The sequence below is a fragment of the Colossoma macropomum genome, unplaced genomic scaffold (genome assembly GCF_904425465.1).
Source record: "Colossoma macropomum unplaced genomic scaffold, Colossoma_macropomum, whole genome shotgun sequence".
NCBI classification, from domain to species: Eukaryota; Metazoa; Chordata; class Actinopteri; order Characiformes; family Serrasalmidae; genus Colossoma; species Colossoma macropomum.
The window spans coordinates 10,124,437-10,151,813 of record NW_023494802.1 but is presented as its reverse complement, the minus strand read 5'-3'; the positions used below and the strand labels follow the sequence as shown (position 1 = coordinate 10,151,813).

Genomic DNA, 27,377 nt, shown 5'->3' with positions numbered 1-27,377 from the left:
TGTTTAAATCAATTTATCTCATTGTGTTTATGCTTATAAAAACACTATAGAACATTACAATGAATACATAAATGCATTAAAAAGTAACAAGACTTCCTTGTTTTCAAAAGTGTTTCACTTTTTGATTAGCTAAACTAGGTATTAGATGATAACTGTAAATACTGAGTTTCTTTGAAAAGTCAGAGATCACCCTTTATTTATTGAATATCCAGTCAAAACAGTCATTAAGTACAAGTTATCCATTTCTCAGGAGATATTAGTGAGGTAATTACACATACATCAATGCGCCTGCAAAAGTCAAAGGAAAATAAGTGAAAAAACAAGACTTTCCAAAACTAGATTTTAAAAAAAATCTTAAAAGATACAGAGAAAATTGGACCCCTAAAATTGATGCACGACCTGGTGGACCACCAAACCTGTCACCAAAAACCAAAAGCAATTCGGAAAGAATGGAAGATGTAATAAAGCCAGGAGTGGACACAATACTGATATTATATTTAGTGGTTGAGACTATACCTGTTTGGGTAACATTGTAAAATGAATTTGTACTTAATGGCTATTTTGAATGGAACTTAAATAAATGAAGGGTGGTCTCTAACTTATGCACAGTGCTTTAAAATCACAACTGTATGATTTTTGTTAATTTGTTTGTATTCAATACTATCGTTCAAACAAATAAGCACTGACTGCCCAGATAAATGGACTTTCCATATCATTTTCTCAGATGCCATAAGACTTTTGCACAGTACTGTATGCTTGTGACCAAAAACACTTCAAATTGGAGATTTACAATCCAAGCATTTCTGTTTTTATTGCACAGGTTGATCCAATCTTCATGACCATGGAACCATGATGTGAACTTTGTTCTTAATCATAAAAAAGAGGATTACTTAGAAACATGTAAACATACACTGAAGTATCATCGCAGATGCACTAAAGACCAGCTAGAAATTTAAACATCTGAGCCCTGTTATCTTTTAGACATCATCTGTGAAAGACAGCAGAAGTACCCTTGTAATCACTTTCATTTCAAAGGAATGTCTTGGGTCAGTCAGATAAGGATGGTCTATCCTTGAGACAAAAAATCTGTTTTTTGTGTTGTTTTCTTGTTTTTTTGGTCCTTTTTTTCTAAATGCTGCATGACTTTCCTACATGGGCTGATTAAGGCCTTGAATGAAACTATTCATACACTGAACCTTACCTAAAAGCTATGACATCTCAGACTCCATATATAACTACCAACTGGAGCTCAGCATCAGGCAAATAACTGCTGTTCAGAACAGCTGCCATAAGGGCTTATTAACATCCAAGTAAAGTGGTTTTCTTTATGAAGACATTTTAAAGCACCATCATTGCAATATATACCATATCCCTTGTAGTATCCTCTTATCTTTGTTACCTTACTTCTCTCATATATCGGCAGGACTTGCTCGAAATGACCTGAAATCTGACTTCTGACCACTTCCTCCTCTGATCCAGTAACCTGTGATAATTCAATGGTGGGTGTCACCACCAAAGAGCCCTCAGAATACTACAACAGATACTTCTACAGATGGAACGGATCAAAGAAAGAGGTCATGCCATTCAGACACTTGGCTAGCACTGCTTGTTCTGTCTCTTTTTCTCTCCCTGCCACAGGCCAGCGTCAGCTCCGCCAAATTAAGCCAGGAGGGCTTCGCTCCGCACGCTGTCGCGGCTGCACCTTGCATTTGGAGTACGAGAGTTTGGCAGGCGGCCAAACTTGCAGAAAAGCGTCTGGTGGGTTCACACCGTCGTCTCGTACTCCATCACCTCCTTCGGTGTGCCTAGGCAGCGGTACTGGATCCTGGGGGTGACCGGGGACGCAGCTTCTAGGACTAAGATGGTCTTGCGCAGCCTGCGGTCGATGAAGTGAGCATCCCAGGCAGGGTACTGCTTCCTAGGCAGGTCAATGCGAATGACCGGCCCCTCTGTCTTTGGAGTGAGGCGGGGTGCGGGGGTCCTTAAACCAGCAGGAGGGCGCACCTGAAATACATCAGCGCCCTCCCCTCCTGCTTCCTGCTCTGCTCCTCCTTTAGTCCTCTGCAACGTCCTGGGGGGGCTGCTGACCACGTCTGGAGGAGGGGCGGAGAATGCTGACGAAGGACAAGGCTCTGAAACGGCCCTGGCCTCCTCCAAACAACATCCCAAGTTGCCAGCCGATACAGGACCGTCCGGGTGCAGTAGACAGTAATACACAAACATGAAGAATGTGCCCAGGGCGTAGCTGCAAGCCACCACGCACACCACCACCACAGCGTAGAAGTCGGAGGTCCGGGGCCCTCGGTAAAGATACCAAGCTGCGGTGAGGGCAACATTCTCCGCCAGCACTATGAGGCTATAGAGCAGCAGCCGGCACCGCGTGGGCCCCTCGCGCACACTGAACCAGCAGAACACGTACACAATGCCCACCATCATGTTGTAGATGATCTCCTCCCACTTGGACATGCAGAAGTCTGTCTCACCCTGGATGATCCAGAAGGTCATGGCGCACCAGTGAGCCACGATGAAGATGCCGAAGTAAAGCTGGAAGATGGAGACAAACAGTGCGAAGGCCATGGCGCGTGCCCCCACCGTGAACAGGTGCCACAACATCTGGACCACCACCGCTTTATAAGACATTGGCAGCTTGTCGTCACGGGAGTCCCGCAGAGCCTTCTGGTAGGACGCCACCATCCAGGCCAGAGACACCAAGGAGGCAGAAGCAGAGAGGCCTGCAAAGAGGGCAGGACATAAGGAAGGACTGAGGTTTGAGGTGTTTTAAAGAAATATTATAGTGTTTTCAGCCTAATCTGGTCGATTACCATGGACAACAGTGATAATTCCAATGGCAGTGACTGAATTTTTTGATGAAACGATTCATATATGCCAATAGTCCAACAATACAGGTCCTAGGAAGGAACTGACTTGAGAGAATGTCTTACCAAAGCCATTCTTAGAAACAACTTTCAAATGCTGAAGCGGCACAGTAAAAAAAAAACAGCTATTTTCCCTTTTTTAAGATTTCCCTTTACATTTCCTTTTCCCCTTTCAGGCAAAGCCTTTCAAAACCCATCCCATAACACTAAGCTGGTAACATACAGTACTGTGCAAAAGTCAGAGACCACCATTCATTTATTCAATTTCCAGTCAAAATGGCCATTAAGAACAAGTTATTCATTTTTCAGGGGATATTTATGAAGAGAACAGATTTAAGATAATCCACTTCATAAGGAAGGGGCAGGTCAAAGGACAAAAAAGTAAAAAAGAAGGCGCTTCCAAACCTAGAGTTCAAAAAATGATTAAAAGATACAGGCAAAACGTGACCCCTACCTTAGAAGCAGAAAATGCAACCAACTTCTAAGACTGAATTGAAGATTTCTATCAAAAACTGAAAGCAAGTCTTCTTAAAAGAATGGAAGCTGTAATAAAGGGTGTAGTAAGGTGTAGGGTGTAATAAATGTGTTTATTGCTTTTTTTCTGATGCTGAAAATGAATAACTTATATTTAATGGCCATCTGAGTGGAAAGTAATAAATGACTGATAGTATTTAACTTTTCCACAGTACTGTTTTACCACAAGTTCTTCCCTCTGGAAAACATGAAAGTGTCCTACAAAAATGTGTTGTGCAGAAACCAGCAGAATTCAGTAACTGGCCATTGGCTTCTATTACGCGTGCTTAAAAATCGTTGTCCATAGTAATCGAGTGATTGCTATAGATGTGGCAGATGGAGACTAGACGTAAAATGTTGGAATATTTCTTTAATTAACGCATTATAGACAGGCAGTATGAGGCAGCAGCATCAGTGATCACTGAAAACCAATGAAACTATCTGGAAAAACTCATTTTACCATCACACATCAGTGCAGGGTAATAAATGTCAGAAATAAAAATTTGTGTCTATGGACAGTAGAATATGGATTTGTTCTTGTGACTACTGGTTAGTGTCAGTAATGATCTACACTTAATCGAATGAGAGGAAGCAATCAATATTAAGTATAAAACACATGCACCCATAGAAAAATAAGAGAGGCTGTGTTTGAGTGCTGTGGAGAGCTGTCATAAATATTTGATCACTATCTGGCAGCTCATCAGCTCACCCATTTGGTGAAGAGAAGCAGAACTAAGGGACTTTGCTAATGAATGCCCCAGACACGAGCATCAGTCAACTCTACAGCTCCCTTCAACCGCTTTGAATTTCTGAATTAGCCCTGAGTGCAGCATCACTCTCATTGCATTCTCAGTGCAACATGTCACTGAGTAATCTTCACAGTACAAGAAGCGTCAACAGAGCTGCACTGCTAACTCAAAATTTAAAATATAAGATGTATGCTCTCATCTCAGGGCGACAGCTGAAAGCATTAATTATGTTTTGTAGCTTCCTTACAGAGATGTGTTTGTGGACATGATGTCTAAATGCTTTGCTGAACGAAACCTGATTCATGCCAAATGAATACATAAACTCTCTATGTTTCTTGCCAAATAATATAAACAGAAAGAAAGACATTGGACTGCACACTGGACCTTTCCAGCTCTGGGTATTCCTCTGTTTCACAGTTTCCTGTTTGACATCAAACTCACCTGCTGAGCGTGTAGCTGGTTAACATGACAGGACTGATGCCAAAGCAAAACAGCACAGTATTTCATTGGAATCATCAGCAGTTTAATTCACCTTAAAGTTAAACCTTGTAAGATTTGGGGATTTGGAGACCTCTCAGGTGAAAATGTGTAATTACATTCAACATGCGGAAGAATATTTTGTAGGGTGGGTTGTGCTTTGGACCCCTTCCCCAAGCAGATGAATCTGATGTTTTCAAGTGCACTGAATTAGAACTCAACAAGAACCCAGAAACCTTGATGAAACAAAGACTTGGTGAATTGTGTGTCTACCAAGGCGTGAATTATCTACTACTGTAATCATATCTTCATCAGTATAATGTTGATTTAGCATTTAAAACCCAAACTATGGAGCTGGACCTTCTTTTTGAGTCTGTGCGTGCGACGTTAATATATAAATGGATATAATGTGATCCAAAAAACTCCAACAAAATCCGACCCAATGACTTTCCAATGAATGTTAATTTTTTAATTACTATTTCAAGCTATACAGGGTGACTTGCAGCACATGCACACCATGTTTTGGTATTTTTCCTCCTGACTCAGTAAAGCTACTTCAACAAATTTTAATAAACAAAACCTCACATAGTACAGTTTTAATTAGTTAATATATGGGATGAGTGGAATCTTAGCATCACAGAACACAATTAAATATCCTTGAAAGGGTTATTTAAGCAATAGGAAATGAAAAAGGGTGTTATCACAAATAATATGGCTGTGGTTTGGCCACAGGGTGTACACATAGTTATTCATGATAAAACACGACCTCGAGTGTCCTGTTGCTTTGTACAACAGTCCTACAAAATAAAGAAAAAAGTAATGGCCTGAGTACTGATTCAAATGTGCTTTAATATTAGCAACTCCTTCTGCCAAAAAAGTAGTAGCCTTTTGCATTACAGATTGTTTTCAGCCAGTCCATAAAGCATTTCACTTCCTGTCTCGTTTGCTGAATTGTATTCTGTCATTATTTTTTTTTTGCTAATTCCATTTGGTTATTTTGCCGTCCCACCTGCTGACTGCAAAGCTTGTTTAGGGGCAACGACAGGCTGGAATTTTATGTAGGCCTGCTGTCACACTCTACTTCAGAATCTGACATAATGGGTCAAATATTATCGTACAGAAGTTACCTGAAATCTCCATTTTCTGTTTTATGCTAAAGTCAAGTAGAAACATAGTAATGGTTACCTGCAGTGGAAAGTGAGGCATTAGCAACCAGTGCTCAGTGGAATGACAGAATTATTGTGAAACTAACAGCAAAAACTTCTCAACCAATCACATTATGTTGTCAGAACTAACTTCTGTATAATTAACAATAACAATAATACATTTATTATCTTGCATACAATATGTGAAGAAGAAATACACAGCTAATAACATGACATTACAAAATGTGCTGTTTCAGGATAGCTTTGTTATTTTGTTATTTATTTGTTAATTATTCTTTTTTTAACCTGTGATTTCCAATCCAGCATTTTCTTAACAGGGCGACTCACAGCAGCGCACACGCCATATTTTAACCTCTTTTTTTCTCCTGACTCGGAAAAGCTACTTCTTTCAATTTTGACAAAAAAGATAATGCAGCTTTAATTACAAGAAGCATGAGTAGAACACATCTCAACCAATCAGACTGTGTTGTACAACTAACTGTTGTATAATTAACAATAACACATTTATTATCCTATATACAATCTACGAAGAAGGAACACAGCTAACAACATGAGCACAAAATGTGAATTTATGCTATTTCAGGGTAGATTTGTTACATTTTCAGCTGGTATCAACCCGATACAGATTTCCAGCGATACCAATATGCCATCTCTACTTCTAACCTTTACTGGAATCCCCTCTTACTGAACACAGAAAAGCTGTAACCAAACTCATATATGTGTAAAGATTTTCTTAATCAGGCTACACTAATGACTTATTTCTAAAAAATCGGTGTATCTGAAATTATTTGTGCACATGACGTCGGGATCAAGTGTGTATCAAAGAACAGTTTTTTCCCTTTTATATTATATTTAATTCCATTTAATTACATGCCCTGATCCCTTGTCAGTACTGTGAAATGTGGTATTGGCACCGAACATCTATCTAGTCTTTTAAGACAGCAAAAAGGTCAGCATTAAGCAGGCTACTCACTCTTGAGGCCATATAACCCATATACCCTGTGCTCTATAATCAGCTGCTGATTTCTCACTCCAGCTAATTTGCAGTTGGACTGAAAATGAACCACTGCGTAGTGCCATGCTGTGTAACTCATGGCGGATCTGTTCATTAATGAATGCTAAGTGAGGCTAAGTTTCTAAATGAGTCCCACTGTGGCAATGAATACTAACCAGATACAATCTAGCAATCACACCAAAGAGCATGCAGCCAGACAGACTGAGCAATCTGTGACCGGCACTGCTGAACAAAAATGTAGACCTGCATGCCATTAATCGCACTCATTGACACGTTATCAATAAGAAGAGGTTTCACATGTATTTTTCCTCACATATTGATAAAACAATATTTTACTATTCACATTTATCAGCGATAGTAATATAGTTCTACACTTCTACAGTTAATTTGTGGCTTTCTGCCCTTTCATCGTGCAAAACATTTCCTCACAGTGAATACAGTTGTTGGGAACCCTATAATAATCAATGCATCAATGCATCACAAAATCTCAAATTTCACCACCTAATTACACTGTAGTGTAATATAAAGACTAATAACTAATATTTTTTTACTTTTGAAAATAGCCTGAAAACATAAGTGCACACTTAATTGAATATTAGTATAATGAACTATAATTATAACATTTCAAAAATGCAGTTGAACTGTAATCTTCAGATCCACACTTCATGATCAATGAATACACTTATACTGCTTTTTCTTTTCCGATAATAAAACCTTGAGCAACTGCTGATACTAATACTGATATTTTTTATTTAAAATCTGGGATTCGGAGACCTCTCTGGTGGAAATTTGTAATTACATGCAAGGTCTGAGTGAACATTCTGTAATACTGTTTGTGATTCAGACGACTTTTGGGGGCAGATGACTCTAATGACTGCAAGCGTGTTAAAAAAGCCTTCAAAGAGAACTTAGTCAAAACGTGATGAAGGACGTGCCATCATATCCCTATCTGTATAATGTTGATTTTGCATTTGAGTCATAAACTCAGAGACCTCATTTTTGAGTCTGTGTGTGTGGCCTGAAAAACTCCTGTGAAATCCGACCCAGCATCTCTGACTTTTTAATGGTTATTTCAGGCCTTACAGGGAGACACACAGCAGCGCACAGACACCATATTTCAGTATGTTTTTTCTCCTGTCTCAGTAATGCTAGTTTTTTTACAAAAAAAATCACTGGTTAGGATTCATTTATTTTTCCTTCCGATAACAGATAAAGCATTTTCTGCTTATACTGGCCTGATAACGATACCCAGTATTGGATTTTTACACCCCTTTTGTAAATGTATTGTTATAGTAACTGACCTTGTAAAGGGAGTACTTGGCTCGTCTGGACGATGATGCTGAGCTGCAGGACGAGTTGAGGAGCACTCTTCAGGAAGGTTTCCAAAAGCCTTAGCATGCTAATGTCCGCACTTTCAAACATCATGCGCCAGTAGGAATGGTCCCCTCGCCATCGGCTCTGCACCCCCAGATACAGGGCATGGACGTACCTGAGTCACCCCAAGAAGCCGGGGAACAAACGCAGAAGGAAGTAGTTAAGAAGATTAGAGTGAGAGAAAGAGTAAATTCTGAGATGCTTTAGAATCAGATGGTTGTCAGTAAATCAATGAGGACTGTCAACATTGATCAATTAAACTCAATTAAAAAAAGAACAATCAGCAGTGAATCTGCAGTGATTAGTTGGCAACTTGCATGATAAAGAAGTTCTCCTACTGTTTTCTCTTAGAGGAAGAAACAAAATGTATGCGTGTGTACATGTTTTTGCTAATTAGTGTTTTTATATATCATCTCTGGGGACCAAATTATGTATCTGAAAATGGTATCTTCACAGAAGAAGAAGAAAAAAAAATCTTAACCTTTAACAGAAGTTAATGTAAAAAGATTTTATTGCAAGTCATTTTGGACTATTTTGATTGGCTCAATCAACAAGAATGTTTCACAAAATCCAAAAGGGAGCTGGCATCATTAAAATAATCACTACATTACTCGCTTATTAATATAAGTGATAGTGACAGCCCTTTTCTAAATTACAAAAGCAACATTCATGTTTTGGATCAGGTAAATCCTATAGCCTTCTGATGATTGCTAACCTACAGAGAGCAGGCCGTCCTACGGCTAAGGAACCTCTTCTGTGGCTGCAACCACCTGGAATAATCAGTACACCTTGCTTAGGCAGAATGCCAGTGAACTCGAGTGTGCTCCAACCTATCATGTACATTTTGTCCTCAGCGGCCCCGTCGGGGCTTCGGGCACGTCTTACGACACACACTAATGTCTTCTCACATTAGGCTGTATGGATGCCAGAGCACGCGGGGCAAGGGGAGGACAGGCCGCCCCAGTTTCAGCACTTTTAATGATGATGCTCCCCTCGCTCCTAAGTGATCTCTATAATAGTATGCTACACAGACAGGACTTTTTTGAGCCTTAGATGCAGCACAATATAAACTTCTGTACAAAACCCTAAAATAACTTTTTTTTAGTATCAAAACAAAATAAAATATCTGTTTGAAGATTAATCACTTTCATAATGAAATTCCAATCTGAGAGTGCACTTTTTAAATGGCAAGAGTTTTTTTCAATAACACCGAGTGAACTGTCTGTAGATGAGTTAGACTAAACAACTCAACACCCACACGATGCGTGCATGACGACACAACCTTAACTAAATGGCAGCTAGGCACAGCAGCTAGGCACTATGTTCAGTGCTTGAGTCTGATGCAAGAAAAAGTGGATATGCTGGTGTTCTTGGACAAAATATAACAGGTCTAGACCTTAATCATGGCCGTAACTAGCACAAGGACACCGGGATCCAGACCTCCGCAGTTTCAAAACATTTTATTTTATATAACTATGAGGTTCCTTGTGGAAATAGCAGACATCCTGATAATGCCATAACCTACTAGTGCAGAAAAGCTTCCATCCCATCACTACACAATATAACAGTGATACGATTGGTTCTCAGGTGAATTCGGAACAGCTGTGGTTCACCCATAGGCTTAATTATCCCACTATGTTTTACTTTGACAGGTATGCATCAGGTATATACAGGTATGCAACACATACCCTAACTTGGGCTAACATGTGACATAACTATTACATAAATTTAAGCGTTTATGAGAGTAATGGTTATTCATTTATTAATCTTCTAAGCCACTTATCCTCCGGGGTTGCGGCAGGTGCTGGAGCCTATCCCAGCACTCATTGGGCAGAAGGCAGGAAACACCCTGGACAGGTCGCCATTCCATCAAAGGGCAGACATATTCATACCTAGGGGCAGTTTAGTGTCTCCAATTGGCCTTATTGCATGTCTGTGAACCATGGGAGGAAACCCACACAGAGACGGGGAGAACATACTCCACACAGAAAAGACCCTGGTTACCCAGCCGGGGAATTGAACCCAGGCCCTCCTTGCTGTGAGGCTAAGTTTAGGCTATTACTTAGCAGTAATTTAAGGTTGTTTTATTACTCATAGCTAGTACAGCTATCTAAATGACCATTAACAGATAATTACAGTTTATTATTTAGTATTCATCTAAAAATATGTTTTAGAGACTAGTTCGTAAGATTTAAATCTGCAATGTATACATTTTATGTAAAATAAACTTCTGAACTTTTAAATGGTACAGTGATTTGTTGATAATGTCTAGGAAGGTAAGCAGAAATACCTCACCACAGTCCAAACTGGGAAAAAATTGACCTCACTACACTGACATTTTCAACATTCATGCACTTGAGTTCAATTTTTCTCTCTCGGCAGGCAAGTGCCATGATGTGTCAGCTTCTCTGACAGAAAATAAGTGTAATAAGAGTGCCGGCTGGAAGCCAGGAGATTGGCACGATGATTCACCTCCGGTTGATGATTTCCATAAAATTGCTCGGCGTCCTCCTCTTGGCTTCCTGTGTGATGAACACGAGTGAAAAGGCAGCTCCTCAAAAGACAATCAAGCAGCGCTCAGCCACTGTGCCAGAGCTGACAGCATGAATACCTCACATTTGACAAGTGACGCTAATTTCCCTTTTTGTTCGGAGCAGAAGAAAGTTCTTGCTGAAGCAATGGAGCCTCTAAAAACCTCCTTCTCTCCCCTTCGAGGGCTAATTTTTTCATGCCTCTGGGATTCAGGTTGTTATCAGATAAAACCAAGCATTACCCATGCCAATCTCAGGCTATTTGAAAAATATTTTAGTTGAGTAGACCACTCAACTGGGACACCAGAACCAACAGAGTGGGAGGACAGCTCCTTAGTGCAGGGTATGGAGCCGATCATTACATACACAGCCACTGACAGCGGGCAAAAACAACAGTCTCCATGGTGACAACTGACAAGCATTATGGCCGACGTGCTTGGCCCATTATTGCTTTACTTAACAAAAAGCATTTGGAGACAATAATATGGCAGCCCTCTGTTTCGCACAGAGGATTGCACACGGTTCCTGTGGAGAGGATCTTTCCACTCAGACTCTCCGATTAAGAGCTTCTACACTGTTTGTCAGGGATTATTGATTTCTGTCCATTGTGTTGTTGAGCAGTCGAAGCAGGTTCACTAACCCGATTGCTCCGCAGTTCATTTTTGGGTTGCAGCTGCCATTGGGCACCATCTCACTTTGCCAATCATCAGCGCGACCAATTAGGCTACTCCATTACTCAGACAACATGGCCAGCCAATAGGCCCTCCGCTATCGACTGGCTCTGTTCCTTCAGTGTACAAAAGTCTGGTCGATACCCGATCAACCCATTTCGCCTCTCAAATTACACCCCAACTATCACACTGATAACTGCTCTTATCATCATCAATGAGGACACACAGGGACTGTGGTCCAATAGAGGGAGGACTGAGGGAATAAGGAGCAATATAGATCCTTTCCAATATGAAAAAGGATACAGAGAAAAAAACAAAAAAAAACAAGAAGGGAAAGAGAAGAGAAGAAAATTAATAGAAGACGAGAAAATAAGAGATGTGGAAAAAGAAGAGAAGAGAAGAGAAAAGAAAGAAGAGAAGAGAAGAAAATTAATAGAAGACAAGAGAAAATAAGAGATGTGGAAAGAGAAGAGAAGAGAAGAGAAGAGAAGAGAAGAGAAGAGGCATTAAAAGAGGAGAAGGGACAAGAAAAAAGGGAAAAGAAGAGGAGAATGGAAGAAAACAGCAAAGAGAAAATGAATAGAGGAGAGAAGTAGAAAGAAAGATAATTTAATAGAAGACAAAAAAGAAGAGATGTGGAAAAGAGAAGTGGCAAGAAAAGAAGATAATTTAACAGAAAACAAGAAAAAATAAAAGATGTGGAAAGAAAAAAGAACGGAGAGAACAAGAGAAGAGAAGAGAAGTGAAGAGAAGAGAAGTGAAAAGATATGGAAAGAGGAGAAGTGAATGCAAGAATAAAGGAGAGAAAATAGGAGAGAAGACAATAAAAAGAGATAAGAAGAGAGGAGAAAAGAGAAAAAAGAAGAGAAGTAGAAAGAACATAAGTTAAGATAGATTAACAGAAGACAAAAGAAAAGAAAAGATGTGTAAAGAGGAGAAAACAAGAGACAGGAATAGAGGAGAGAACAGAGAAGGGAGGTGAAGACAAAAAAGAAGATAAAAGGAATAGAGGCGAAAAGAGAGGAGATAAGAAAAGAACAAGAAGAAAGAATAGAAGAAAGAGGAAAAGAGAAGACGAGAATAGAGGAGAGAAAGGGGAGGAGAAAATACCAAACAACAGAAGAGAAAATGAATAAAGGTGAGAAGAGAGAAAAAAAAGAAATAAAAATGAGAAGAGGAGAAAATGAGAAGAGGAGAAAATGAGAAGAGAAAAGAAGAGAAGAGAAGAGAAGAAAAGAGAAGAGAAGGATGAGCTGAGTAACCCTTAGAAATCACAGTTACTGCTGGTGATAAAAGAATGGTTCACTTTGCTTAGTTATTTCTCACTCACAGCTCTTTAAAACAAGCAGAGAAATTCAGTCAGAAGTGCGGATCACAAACTTTCAATCCATACCGCACTTGTTCATAATAGAAAAAGAATATGTTGTTCTTGTGGTTGCAAAAAAAAATGAGTAGTAAATTCAACAGTTGTAGCTGTTGTTACAGAACGTAAATCAAATATAAATATAACTCCGTTTGTGACTTACTATGTGATTTAACAGGCTATTACATAATCACATTTGAACAGTATAGCGAAACAAAAGCAGAAACTTTTGACTTCTAAGGTTTAAATGCCTTCATTCAGCTTCAAACAGCTCCCCTACTGAGGTGTCTAAGAGACCCTGTGCTGGTGTGTGTGGACAGCAGGTGAGCTTGGGGGCGGTGGAAGCACTGCTGAGAGACTGTCAGGGCCTTTTCCCTCCCGCCTGTCTGTCTTACTCATACTTTCTCCCTCTTTCACTTTCTTGCTCGTCTCACGCTGTCTGCACACAAGCACTGTGAATTCGTTGCTTTAGGCTACTGTAGGCATTAAAGAGTTCATATCATGGGAAACAAAGTTTTCCTTGCTTTTTTGAAACAAGAGTTAGACGTACAGCGTAAAAATTTTGAAATATATTATTCACTCCCCACTCCATTTCAGTCCATATATGGAAAATAAGCTGCAGAAACAGCCCATTTTCAATTCAGTGTATTTGTAATATAACAAAAAACAACTCATTTACATACATACAACTATATAGTCTAAAGTAGTTCAGCCCACGTACTCACATTGAAGTTATAAGGAGTGTTTCAGCCTGGACTGCATTTTGAATGAATCCCAATGAGGTCAGCCAATCAGAACAGAGGACATTTACATAATCGCTGCATTTTTCATTTTTGGGCTAGTTTGAAAAAAGCTGTTGCCCTTTATGTTGTGTCAAAATTTCATGATGAACGGACCAACAGAAATGGTCCAAAATTGCCTGTAAAAAAATATTTCTCCATTTACTTCCATTAAAAGTTAAACATGTTTTTCTTGCCCTGTAAAGTTACCTTTTTGGAGATACGAGGTTTTGTTCCAACTGCAGCAATATAGGAGTCTTAAAGGCACAGTAACAAACAGCCTGTTTACTTCTAACTTAAATGACAAAGCATTAGAAAACGGTCATGTAAAAATTTATTTTGTTTTTTTGGTACATAAACACCATAAAACACCACCAAAAAAGTGCAGGATAAGAGCCCTTTAAATTTATAAAAGGTCTTGCAAGTTGTACTTCAATACAGGTTTAAGTAGTGTGATTTACTGTACTTTCTGATTAACATGACTGTCTCTGCTGACTCATAAAACAAAGCCCACAATGTGTCAGTGCCAGCAGTTGGCAGCTTCTTTCTTTAACAAGCTGAGCCGTGGATGAAACGTAATAGTCATTAAAGTGAGGAGCTAATTAAATGAGATTGTCTTTTTTTTTGCTCTCCTTTCCCTTTTTTCTCTTTAGTATAGCTGATATTGCATATGGATCAAGGGTATTACACTGAGCTTAAACCAGCAATCAGGCTTCTGCTTAAGTCCTCTGTTGCCTGAGGTTCTGCCGTGATCTCCAACGTGGCCATCCGCATCTCTGCATTTCAGTCAGCGGAGGGATGCTTGCGGTTACCGCGCTGCCACGCGCCGCCTGGCAGAACGTTCAGGCAGTAAATTGGAGGGAGTGGCAGGTGTCAAATTCTCTGGATCATTTCATCCAGAACTGATCAAAATGTAGTACCATGTTGAATCTTCTTCAGAATTCATCCAGACAGCGGTCTGACAGCTAAGATCAAGTAAATGAGAATACCTTAAAGAGCATGACAGAAACAACGTGAAGACTTGACAGGGTGTCAAAAGTCTCCTGCACAGTGTACACTCATCATCTGCTGAACTTTCAACATGAAAGGGAAAATATCAAAGGAATTTACTTAACTTATAGTTCTCCACTGTATGTTACAACTGTGACCCACATTACATTACATACAGTACATATAGTGGATCCTATGTGCACTACTGCTCTGCTTGCACTAGCAGCCTTAGAGGCACCACAGACTTTCTTCTATGGCTGCACAATATATCGTTTCTATGGCTACACAATATATCGTTTCTATGGCTGCACAGTATGTCATTTCTTGATCGTTGTTGAAATATTTACCTTTTCAGTACTGATACTGAAAAGACAATATGCAAATTAGCTTTCTAACTAATCATAATTTTTTACTGGTTACTGTGAGCATCCCATCCCAATGTCAGATGTTCCAGACGAGTGACCTGAAAAGTGAAGGTGATGTGATGCAACAGACGTAAATCCATTTGGGCAAAATAATGCAGGCCAAGATCAACATTAAGTGGAACTTTATTGTCGTCCCCACCATGCAAGTATACAGTGGAACAATGTTCCCCTAGGTCCTGGATGCATCACACATACATGGTGTGTGTTTACAGTAGTAGTGCCTGATATGGATGACTTATATCCTGGTATAATTCAAATTTCTGACAGTTTCAATATATATATATGAACACTACAGAACATTACCAAATATCTGATTTTCAAAAAACCCTTTTAGATACTTAGAAAAACCTGTTTTTTGTAAGTTAATAGTAGCTCACCACTCGAATGCCCCTTCACTTTACTAAAAATCATATTTCACAACTGAAGTAAATAGAAAATATTGAACAAGTGAACAATACACACATAAACCTACAGCACATACACGTAAGCCAACAGCAGCTTCTCTGGGCTTGGCAAAAATGTTAGGTTTTTTCATGTCCTATGCGCATTTTTATGTGTGTTGCATACACTCATGCTTACGTCTACAGCCGTCCAACCCTGTATAAGTCATTCACACTATCGGTAGCAGTGAAGAGGCCTTGAAACTGCGGTGTTGCCTGATGCAGCTGACCAAATTCAGCGCAAGCGGTGTAAGTGGAAACGGCAGTGTGGCATATCGGTTATTGTCCATGCTAGGCTAAAAGCTGACCCCAAGAGACCAGCTGTTCATTCCATATATCTCTCTAATGTTTGCACCCTTGATAACAAACTGGATTAATGTTAGCTCAGACTGCAACTAACTACACAGTGGAAGGTTTTCTTTTTGAAACGTGACTGAAACATGCCCGACTCTGCCATTCATGTGAACAGGCTAAGCGTGTTTTACTCTGTATGTACGTTGTATGTTTGTGCACACTGTTGTAAAGGTTATGATAAAACTATCTCAAGATATCTCAAGAAAAAATTTTAAACCAGTGTATCACACTGCTAGTTCACAGTGCCACACAATGCAAGTCGGAATGACAGGCTACCCATAGTGCAATTAAGTAAGATAAGTGTGATACAGTACTTACTTCAAAACAATCTTACACAACAGTAAAGAACTTAGCTCTCATTTCACATGCCAGTGGCCACTCGCCCTGGAGATATTTTTGTGTTTTTTTTTCCCCTCTAACAAACTACCAGACCAGTTGAATTTTCACACATTTATACATGTACACAAAATAAAGTAGAGATGAAACGGTTACCAGTTTCACGGTAAACCGCGGTAAAATTAACGATGGTTAGTAGTACCGTTTGAACTTTAAAGTATCGTTAAAACCACGGCCGATTACCGCAGTGTGAAAAACTCGGAGATTCAGAGATATTTCAGCCTTCTAAGAAGACCAAGTCTGACGTTTGGTCATATTTTGGGTTTTATAAGATGCAGAAGGAAAGTTAATTGAAGATGACCAGCCTGTCTGCAGAACAGGCCGAAATAAAATAGCGGCGAAAGGGGGCAACACATCAAACCTTACGAGTCATCTTCGCGACCACCACCCGCTACCTGCAAGAATGCAAGGTTAACTTTAACGGAGAAGTCTGTGGGGACTTCGAAATAGAAGAAATGTCACGGTTTGTGTGGTTTAACTTTTGCTTATGGTTCGTTAATAATGTTAAATGAAGCTTTTAGCGTCAAAAAAACCCCCAAAAAAACAATCGGTGAATCAGCTGTGAATCGAAACTAAAGCTTTTAACACACATTTCTGTGGAGCAGAGTCTCTGGAGTCTCCAAAATGAGCTCTGAGTTAACAGTCACACAAGCTCTGGAACGAGACGCTACAAAAGTTCAATCTGCACAGCTCCCCTTTCTTGTCTCGCTTGCAGTGTTTACTGAGAGGAGAACAACACTGTCTCAAATCACTCAATGTCCCCTACGTAGTGCGCTACTGTTCAAACAAACATGATCATCATTAACAAGCAGTTGAGTTTTAAATAGGGAATTTGTAGCCTGTTGTTAATGTTGATTATAGATGACTGACTCGAACATTTCATGCACCCTTTGGGTGAAGGATTTGCTATTTCATGATCCACAAAGTGCACTACATAGGGAAGAGTGTGCTTTGAGACGGGACCTTAAACGCTGTGTGCCGCTTTTAGGAAAAGCAGAGTTTCAGAGATTAAACTTTAGGAGTGTTGCTGCCGCAGCTCAGAAGCGCGTTAATTTTAAGTTATGTTTTAGTTTTAAAATGCTTTTAGAGAAGCAGCTCAACAGGTGAAGACGCACTGTGAGTTCTACACTGTCTGCAGCTCACAGCGCGGTCACGCAATTCCTCTGTGATTTTGGCTGTTTTTCCTGGTGCACTGTGTTGATTAGGGGTTCAGCGCCACAACGGCACAATAATGCTGCAGTTGCAGTTCGGCCAGAAATCCCCCTGAGTGCAGCACTTCTTAGAAGTAGTAATTTTCCATTAAGACCCACCTCAGAGTTGGTCGAGATTTAATTCTCTACGCAGGGAAATCCCTAGTTATTGTAATTATTATTATTATTATTACTATTATTATTAATAATAATAATAATAATAACAGTAATAATAATAATAACAGTAATAATACATTTGCTATTCTTTTGTTTACAGAGTATTACAAGTATTGTAAGTAATACAAAAGTAATACTAAAAATGTATTGACCTTATTTTTTAAATGTTTATGCAAATAAAAAGTGCATATTGCTGCCAATTCTATTTGTGTTAATATAAAAGTTGGTGAAACGAGTTTCAGTCTGTGTATCAGTATTTATTTTTTTATTTATTTTACTTTTCAACACATTTGAACAATATCGCGATAATACCGATAATCATGATAATTTTGGTCATGATAATCGTGATATGAAATTTTAATATCGTTTCATCTCTAAAATAGTCAATTCTTATTAATTCTTCATTGTGAATGTAACTAATCACAAAATTCATAATTTGCTTTGAAACAATGCATCTTTGGATACAGCAAAAATAAGTGTCTGAAATTTTCTAATAATGTGCTAGCCAAAGGCTAATTTATTAGCCCCGAGCTAATATTTGCTTATGAAGAGTGTGCTTTTCTTCCCTGCTCTTGATTTTGAGGTAAAGAGGTACTGATGTTTTCAGAGAATGAGGGTCTGCCCTCATTGTGGGCTTGACGGCTTAATTTTTATCATGGTTAATACAAATAATTAGTATTAAACTGAGTACTTTATTGTCACCAGTCTGTTTAATGTATTATCCAATGCCTTTGTGTATTGAATTGACAGGCTCGTATTGAACGATACAGTACAATACATTGCATCAAATCAGATTTTGTTTGAATTTACCAACTGTAACCACAAATTCCTAATTTTGGCCAAAAGATTTACTGGCTTGGTGGCCTAAGAGGCCAGCTCAAATTTTTATGTGTGTTTAACCCTGGTTGAAAAGCATATCGCAATATGTAACAACGTAATCACAGTGTTTTGTCTGTATCACTCAGCCCTATTTTCTGCACTACACACATTATAGTCTACTTGTTTTAAAGGTTATCATGTCCACTTGTGTTAAACTGAATAAGAGCAAATGCAAATACATATATATTACAGAACACCAGCGAAAAAGCAAGATGACATGAACGTACTCCATGTTAATGGAGCAATGAAATATTGACATTGTATGGAAATAGAGGCCATCAATAGCTCGAGGCCTGCATATAGTTTCTGAAATGGCATTTTAACCCTTAAGGAGAACGCTGCAGCTGGATAACAGACCACATGCTTCATCAAATTGTTTCAGCAGCCATCAATGATTGTCACTTAAGCCATAACTTCATTTATCTATGCAAATGCTCAGAGATCAAACAAAAGCCCACAGACACCCACACAGCCAGCAGCCTGCCCCTGCCTACCTCACACACATTAACCACAGCTCGAATCTTATTAGGTTCATTCTCCTGTCACAGCTAATCCTCAGGCCTGTGAATTAATGCACTTTATTTTGCCCTGCATCCTTCTCCCTGGAATGTGTCTTAAACAGGATTTAAGCTTCTGGCCCAGCTGCGGCAGACATAGCGAGCATCGCTTGCATAGTTCGCCCACGGGCCAGTTTAACTTTGATATCCACAGGGGTGAATCAATCTTTCGCTGACTCCAAATTATCACACCGCAGCAGATGAGACGTTTCTTGTGCATTTCGTCCTCCCTCTCACACTCCCACACAAATACTCACCACACACATAAATACAATGTCCATCTGAATCGCAGCCCAACTGGAAATGAGCGTGTTCTGTGTGATGTATCTATTTATAGTCCTATTGCGAGCGAAATTTGGTTCTAAGCACGCTTGTATGGTGCCAGTGCTGCAAACCACAAATTTCAGTAAAAGCTCGCTTTATTTAAAAACGACTAGGCTAAATATTCAGCTTCATAAAACACCAATTACCCATGCAATGCAGCTGATTTGTGCACTCCACTTACTCCAGGGACCTCAGTTATCAATTCCCATGAGCTGTGGCCATAAAATATAGATGCAATGTAAGCATAAATGCCTAAATCTAAACATTTTTGAGCTATAACCTTCTACTTGAGAGCCTGAGCATATAATCGCTCTAACAAACGAAAGTCTTCAGGATGTTATCTTTATGTCTTCCCCTGGCTTGTCAATTATTATGACAGGTACCTGACTCCTTAGTGATTGCCAGAGGACACATAGTCATTATTTCTCTCTCCAACTCCAACCTGAAGCTTGTTTTTCCTCTTCCAGTAGTTGCGAATGGACCTAAATGGTTCTCAGCCAATGCTGGAGGGAAGATGGGATTGAAAACCATCTATCAAAGCATCCAGTGGACCAGGAGAAAGTTAATTTAACCTTAACTTTTTTCCTGGCTTACTCAGAGATTATTCTGTCAAAAAGTGACGAACATATATGTTATATATGTTAATAAAGCTGCCTCTCATTCATATACTGTAAAACAAAATTGCTGCAAAATTACTGTACAAAACTGGCTTAACCATGTTAACAGTAAGATAACGACTATAAACTGTGACTTCACAGTCACCTGGACCACAAGATTACTGTGATGTGGATCTTTTGTGCTGCACACTTACCGTAATTATAATACAGTGATGTCCTTTTTTTTTAAATAACAGCTATAAAAGTGACTAAGAAGCCAGTCATTTATTGCAAATTTGCATATGAAGAAAAATGGTTTTCAGTTTTACCACACCTAGAAATATGTATTTTTTGAGACTAAAATACACTAAAAACAATTCAATGGATATATTTACTCACAATGTTTTGCACGGTATACGCACAGAATATCTCAATTAAGTGTTTTTAAATGCAAATACACAAAGCTTAACTTTGCCCATGATTTCCATAAACACAACCAAAAACTGAAATGTTTTTATTAAAATGTTTATGCCTTCTAAACTCTCAGTTTACTGCCAAATCTCATAAAGTCAAAGTAATTTGCTGTGTTGTGAGCTAATTTTAAGTCACTGCTGTGAAATCTGAGGTGGTTGCTAAGGTGTTGCTATGCTATCTCAGGTGGTTGCTACAGTGTTGCTAGGCTGTTACTTTTGTATCCAAGGTGATTGCTAAGGTGCTGCAAGGCTGCTGCTATGTTATCCCAGGTGGTTGCTAAGGTGTTGCTAGGCTGTTGCTATGTTATCTCAGGTGGTTGCTGAGGTGTTGCTAGGCTGTTGCTATGGTATCCCAGGTGGTGGCTAAGGTGTTGTCAGGCCATTGCTATGTTATCCCAAGTGACTGCTAAGATATTGCTAGGCTGTTACTATGGTATCCAATGTGATTGCTAAGGTGCTGCAAGGCTGCTGCTATGTTATCCCAGGTGGTTGCTAAGGTGTTGCTAGGCTCTTGCTATGTTATCTCAGGTGGTTGCTAAGGTGTTGCCGGGCCATTACTATGGAATCCCTGGAGGTTGCTAAGGTGTTGCCAGGCCATTGTTATGGAATCCCAGGTGGTTGCTAAGGTGTTGCTAGGCTGTTGCTATGGTATCCCAGGTGGTTGCTAAGGTGTTGCCAGGCCATTGCTATGGAATCCCAGGAGTTTGCTAAGGTGTTGCTAGGGCTGTTGCTATGGTATCCCAGGTGGTTGCTAAGGTGTTGCTAGGCTGTTGCTATGGTCTCACAGGTGGTTGCTAAGGTGTTGTCAGGCCATTGCTATTTTATCCCAAGTGACTGCTAAGATGCTGCTAGGCTGTTGCTATGGTATCCCAGGTGGTTGCTAAGGTGTTGCCAGGCCATTGCTATGGAATTCCAGGAGTTTGCTAAGGTGTTGCTAGGCTGTTGCTACGGTATCACAGGTGGTTGCTAAGGTGTTGCTAGGCTGTTGCTATGGTCTCACAGGTGGTTGCTAAGGTGTTACCAGGCCATGGCTATGGTATCCCAGGTGGTTGCTTAGGTGTTGCCACGCTATTGCTATGGAATCCCAAGTGGCTGCTAAGGTGATGATATGCTCTATGAATACCGTACATGTTTTATTTCCTCTGGTTTGTTGAATATATTATTCAACATCTGCGTGTGTTGAGTTGAGTGGCTTGTATTGAAACACACAATATGATATGTTTTACTGTTACACTCCTTCTGCAAAGATATTAATGGCTACCCCACCACACATTTCTACCAGACAGGTCTCCAAATCACCAAAATGTTAATAGTGTAGCTTTAAATAATTGCGACACGCCTACTCAAGGAAATTATCAAAACGTCTCTGTGACTTCAGATTTTATTTTCACGATCAAGTGTTTATTGAGTTTAAACCAACCATCTGTGTCATAGGTTTCCCTCACATATATGTGACAATATGTCAAGCCAAATTTATTCTCATAGCTACTTCATTGATCCCTGCTCACCTGTTCATATAAGTAGCGGCTCGTAGCCGTCTCCCGTTTCGGGCTAACCGCTGCAGATAAAACCTACAGCGGTAATCCCTCTAATGCAGGGCTGTGATGAGCCCAGTGCCGGTGTCAGCTTTAATGGCATTAGCAATAATTCCAGTCAAACAAAGCCAGAGTGCTGGGAGAGCTGTGTGCGCCAGATTTATAACAAAGTCTCATTCTGAGTGCCAGAGCGGAGGGCCGTGCCGCAGCAGCAGTAGGAAGAAGCTTTATCACAGGGAGGACACAAAGAGGAAACTGGGACTGGGGCGATCACTGCAGAACAGAGGTGTAAAGTTTAAGCCCTTTGTGTGAGTGTGTGTGTGTGTGTGTGTGAGAGAGAGAGAGAGAGAGAGAGAGGGAGATGGAACATTTTAGAAGACACTGGCTTTAATGTCTTTCTTCAGAAATATTTATATGGCACTGATGCAATTACTCAAACAATAGATGTCCATTAGGGAAAAAGAATGACTAGGTCAAATTTAGCATGGCTAAAGTTATAAATTACACAACCCATTGACCTCCTTAGACGATTCTCTTGCTTTCACTCACTTTCTTTCTTTCTCTATCCACTAGTATCCACTAGTGATACACTGATTTGATCAACTGGATTGGTATTATAACCAATACTGACCCTATTAAATGGATTAAGTATCAGTCAGATAAGACAGATCCACAGTCTTTACTATTCCTTGGTCTAGTGTACAACTGTAACCATGAAGTTTTATGAATCTTCTAGAATAGTCTAACTTAAAAATGTGCACAATCCTGAAAATAATATTAGTGCATGACTGTCTGAAATATGCTACAGTAGCTGCTACAGTATATTTATTAGGGATGCTCTGACATGGGACTTCTGGGGTGATGTCGATATCCAACATTTTTCATGTACATGTGTGTCACTGCAGATACGGAGGCCAATATACTCATTCAGAATCAGAATTACTGTATATATGTATGTATGTATGTATGCATGCATGCATGTATGTATGTATGTATGTATGTATGTATGTATGTATGTATGCATGTATGTATGTATGTATGTATTTATTTATTTATTCATATGTACATATATATTTATTTAATTACACTTTATTCACTTGATTTACTTATGTAGAAACTTAAATTAAATCCACCTGGATTAGCAGTACAGAGAAATACAGCATTTACTTGTTAAGGGTTTTAAATGAATTCAGTAAAATTCATTTTAATACAAGCGTGTAGTACAGTAGTACAGATGAGTCAGTATTTTACTATGTTCAAATAGTCATTAAAGTTTAAAAAGGTGAATAGTTAAGATTTTGACTGGCAATTTAGCTTCTTACTTACATGACACCCTCTCATATTTAAGATCCATGAGATGTCTGATGTCTATACTCCTCTGAAGGGCCTAAGTCTTACATTTTTGGTCAACAGTTTTACTCTGTCTAGTCCAAAGAAGGAAACATAGAAAGACTACTGCAGCCGTCTAGATGCTACCGCACACTGGACAAGAAGTGCCGCACAGCAAAAAGTACAGAGTGCAGATAACTAACTCCCTGTTTTCAAGCTGAAAAGTATAAGGTGAAATATGATGTGACTAGGAAACCACCATTAGTCGAGGTGAAAACAGACAATTAGCATTTGTGAGTTTATTTTAAAGATAAACAGACTGATACCCTTGGTTTAATATAGTCCAGTCAATACATCTGGTGTGTGGCGGCCCGTAATGGCTTACGAATGTGAATATTATTTGAACCATTTGACTGAAATGTCCTTCCTAGCACAGTAGCTCAGCCTCATCTAAACACTATACTCTTCCACAGTACAATAAACGCATCATCAAGTATTGAGTTGAAATATCAACCCAATTTAATCATCTATCCGATTTTTCTTTGAACGATTATCTGCCAATGCTGATATGATTCTGACATCATCATGCATCCCTAATATTAATGTTTAGGTACTCTGCTATGACGAAACATGAGTGCCTTAAAAGAGCACTGGCTACATAATACGGGCAAAATAGCCACTGCTACATTCTGCAAGTAAATTATGCCTTGTTTAATATTAAAATTACTGGTGAACCCTTGAATTGGCATGATGTAACATTGGCCTGCATTATTTTGAACAAAAAGTTTAACGCATGTCAGAACACACGAAGGCTGGAACTCATCAAAAGACCCACAGAAACTAATGTGGAATGTCTGAGGTTGGCTAGGATACTCACAGCACACAAAGAACAAATGAAATGATTGGTTAGATAGCTCATTTCCATACTGTAGCTTTCTGCAATGTCAACACTGATTAAGACATGATGCATTGTGTAGCCATATGTCTTTCAGGACAGAGGGATGATTGAATTTGACTGACATGCCTGGTAGACCCATAGCAGGCTATCACCAGCAGTAAACATCATTAACCCTTCTTCACCCTGCAGGGCAGCCAACAACAGAATCCAAACACATAGCAGCCTGAGCCCATCACTACCAGTCAGACCCCTCACAGGTTGACAAGGCCAGTGCTATGCCCTTCAGCCAATGCTGTCAGTCACAATCACTCTACATTGTTCTTACTCATAATGCAACCATCTCGTAAGTTGTAAGTTATACTGTGTGCATTATATGAGAAAGGAGTTTCGTCCTACAGGATTTCTTAATTGTGAAGTAAAAATAACTCCAAGCATGCACAAGAACCAGAAAAGGTTCTTTGGAGTGAACCATAGAAGAACCACTTTCTTTCGTAAAGAACCTTTCAATAGATGGTACTGTGAAAAAGCACTTCTTTAAGGAACGAGTGGGTTCTTCTGTGACACTGCTAAAAGGATGGTGCTTTGCAAGTAGATCACCAAAAATTCCTGCAAAGAGATGAGATATGTGATGTAAACAGTAAAGGAGAGGGGGAGGGGGGTCCACAGAGTTCAGAGGGCATTATGCTATATGGGTCAGGGGTGAACATCACGAGCATATTATTATGTGATGAAATCCAGAAATGAATACAAGTGGGAACTCCTTTGTTAGAAAACAAAGAATCTGCCAATCAGCGGGTTCTAACCTAGGTCATTATCTCTGAGGAGTTATTAGAGTTGTTAGACGAAAGAAAAATGTGAGCACCGCTCCAAACAGTCTGACCAACCTTGAAGCCATCTGAAGAATTTTGTCACCACTTGAGCACCGCTGAGAGACACAATCGCTTCTTGAGTACATGAGTGGGTGTGCCATAGTGCGCTCCTGTTGCACGCTTGAAACAGACTCGGTTTTCTTCATGCCTTGTTTGAAAAACTCAGCAATCATTTACAGAAGTGAGGAAAGAATTTCAGGCCGTTCTCTGAGCCTGAGTCTTTCGCACTGTTCAAAAGACAAAGGGATTTTAGAGTGTGCTTAAGGCGATTCCTGGCTGACAGCCTGAATGAGTGGATGAGTAGACGATTCTCTCTGGGAGATTATTGACCCAGAAGCTGGTGAGAGGAGGAAGAGGAGGAGGAGGAGTAGGAGGGGCCCGGAAGCTCCATGGCTAGCGGATGATGAACTGGCACGAGACAACAGGAAATGCTGGACAATGCTAATGGAGAGGAGAGTCTTCAGGACTCAAGCAATGACTGCTGGTTATTGTACTAAAAAGGGATGACAAGCTTTTGCATTACACATACTAGACTGTGCATTCGATTGCTCTTTCTTTGTCAGGATAAACTATGATAAAGGCACAGGATTGAAGCAACTGGGCGAGCCAGAGAGGTTAACCTAACCCAACCCAGTGTCAGAAACATCAGCCCTTTGAAGCACTTGCTCTGAGTAACATTCTGTGGCTGTGAGTGCCAGTATGTGCTTTCAAGTGGGTGTTCCTTGCTTTTGCCAAAGAGAGAAAGCTGTCAGAAGAGCAAGCGGGAGAAGAATGAAAACGTATCCAAACTGTGGAGTGAATTTGCTCTTTTGGCGAATCTACATCAAATCTGTAGCCTAACATCCCTAAGATTGAGCTCACAGTAAGCTACAACTAAAGGTAATGCAACATCAATGCATAGCGTATAGGTAGCAGATCACAGTTACAACTCAAGCTAATGCAACATCAACGCATCACTGAGTGCTAAAGCACAAGATCATGTATTATATAGGCAATAGATCATAAACAGGTCCTTAACAGCCCTCAAAGTGAACAATTTCACATCTCATTTCCATTCAAGGTAATGCAACATCAACCCATCAGACTAAGACTGTTTGCACATTAAATACAAAATCCCATACACTTTGTCTTCTCCTACCTCCAGACCTGAGCCAGCTGCAGGATGTGCACTAGGCTCTGGAAGAGCCACACGCAGGCTCTGCAGCACGTCCTCCCTCCGCCGCCGCTGCTCCGGGCTGCAGCCCCAGCCCCGCGCTGCTCGGCGCCCTTGCCGCCCAGGAGGTGGCTCTCCGCGCCGGCCGCGGCCACCACCGCCGCCGCCGCTGCTGCGCCGCCCCCGCCGCCATCCTCCTCGGCGTAGTCGTATGCGAACCAGCGGAAACTGAGCGCCTGCACCACCACGGAGGGCACGACGATGAAGACGAGCGTGAGCGCGAACCACCAGTAGTCCCGCCTGAGGTAGTAGTCGGCGGCCAGCCACAGGTCCGAGGCGCCGTCCGAGAAGAAGACGAGCAGGGCGGCGAGAGTCCAGCAGCAGTCCGGCAGAGAGTAGCGCTTCACCGCGGGGCTCGGTGCCGGACTCTCGGGCAGCACGGACACGGCGGCGATTCCGTCCGATTTCGCGGCCATGTTTGTTGTAGTGGGGCAGGGGAAAAATGAGAGTAGAAAAGAGGGATGGGAGAAAGGGAGGGAGGGGATGGAGGGATGGAGCAGGGTGGGGGGGGATTGTATGTCTGTGCGTACGGAGATGGAGGGGGGAGTGGGGGCGGGGGTCATTATTCCTTGCTAAGCATCCTGTCTCTGGTCAGTGGTCTTGTGAGAGCTAGCAATGGTCCAGCATCATCTGAATCCACGTTATCCACGAGGCGAAGGTGCGGAGGTGCCTGCAGGTTTATTATAGCCTATTATGCTATGCTAGAGGACTGAAGCCAAGCGAGCTAATGGCCTAGCAAGGCAGTCAGCTGCTCTCTGTGATGCTTCCCAAGCGTGAATCTGCTGCAGTGTTGGAGCTTCTGACCACACAATGTGGTCTGGACCGACTTTTGTCCAGTGCACTCTAGAAAAGTTAATGCAGTGACTAGAAATCAAAGTCTGTCGTATTGCAGTCAATCAGAAGACACGCACAGCGTCAAGTATCGCTGAGTGTCTCCTAAAGCCACGCGTTACTGGTGATGCATGGAAAAGGACAAGAAAGAAAGGAGGGAGGGGCTGTGATTGATGCTTCGGCAGGGAGTAAACGGACAGGTTCGTCGCTCTTTGTCCCGCTGTTTTTTTGTTTGTTTTTGTTGAGGAATGGCGCCCCCTGGTTATTAAAGCTAATCGGTTGCTTAATCGCCTTAGTATTGATTAAATACGGCTCTGTATGGAAGAAAATTCCCGCCACTTACAATAAAAAATACAGCACCTAATTATTAGTTTTTCACTAGTAAGT

At 40.6% G+C, this 27,377-nt stretch overlaps 1 protein-coding gene across 1 annotated transcript; it reads right to left on the bottom strand.

Annotated features, from left to right (window-relative positions):
- Nucleotides 1-591: 591 nt before the first annotated feature.
- zgc:198371 (uncharacterized protein LOC497072 homolog) lies at nucleotides 592-26,592 on the bottom strand. Its single transcript, XM_036591515.1, has 4 exons — nucleotides 26,085-26,592; nucleotides 8,129-8,285; nucleotides 4,518-4,522; nucleotides 592-2,761 (listed from the first exon to the last, which is right to left on the bottom strand). Exons 1-4 carry the CDS (start codon nucleotides 26,573-26,575, stop codon nucleotides 1,765-1,767), a joined length of 1,650 nt encoding a protein of 549 aa, XP_036447408.1. The 5' UTR covers nucleotides 26,576-26,592; the 3' UTR covers nucleotides 592-1,764.
- Nucleotides 26,593-27,377: the final 785 nt, after the last annotated feature.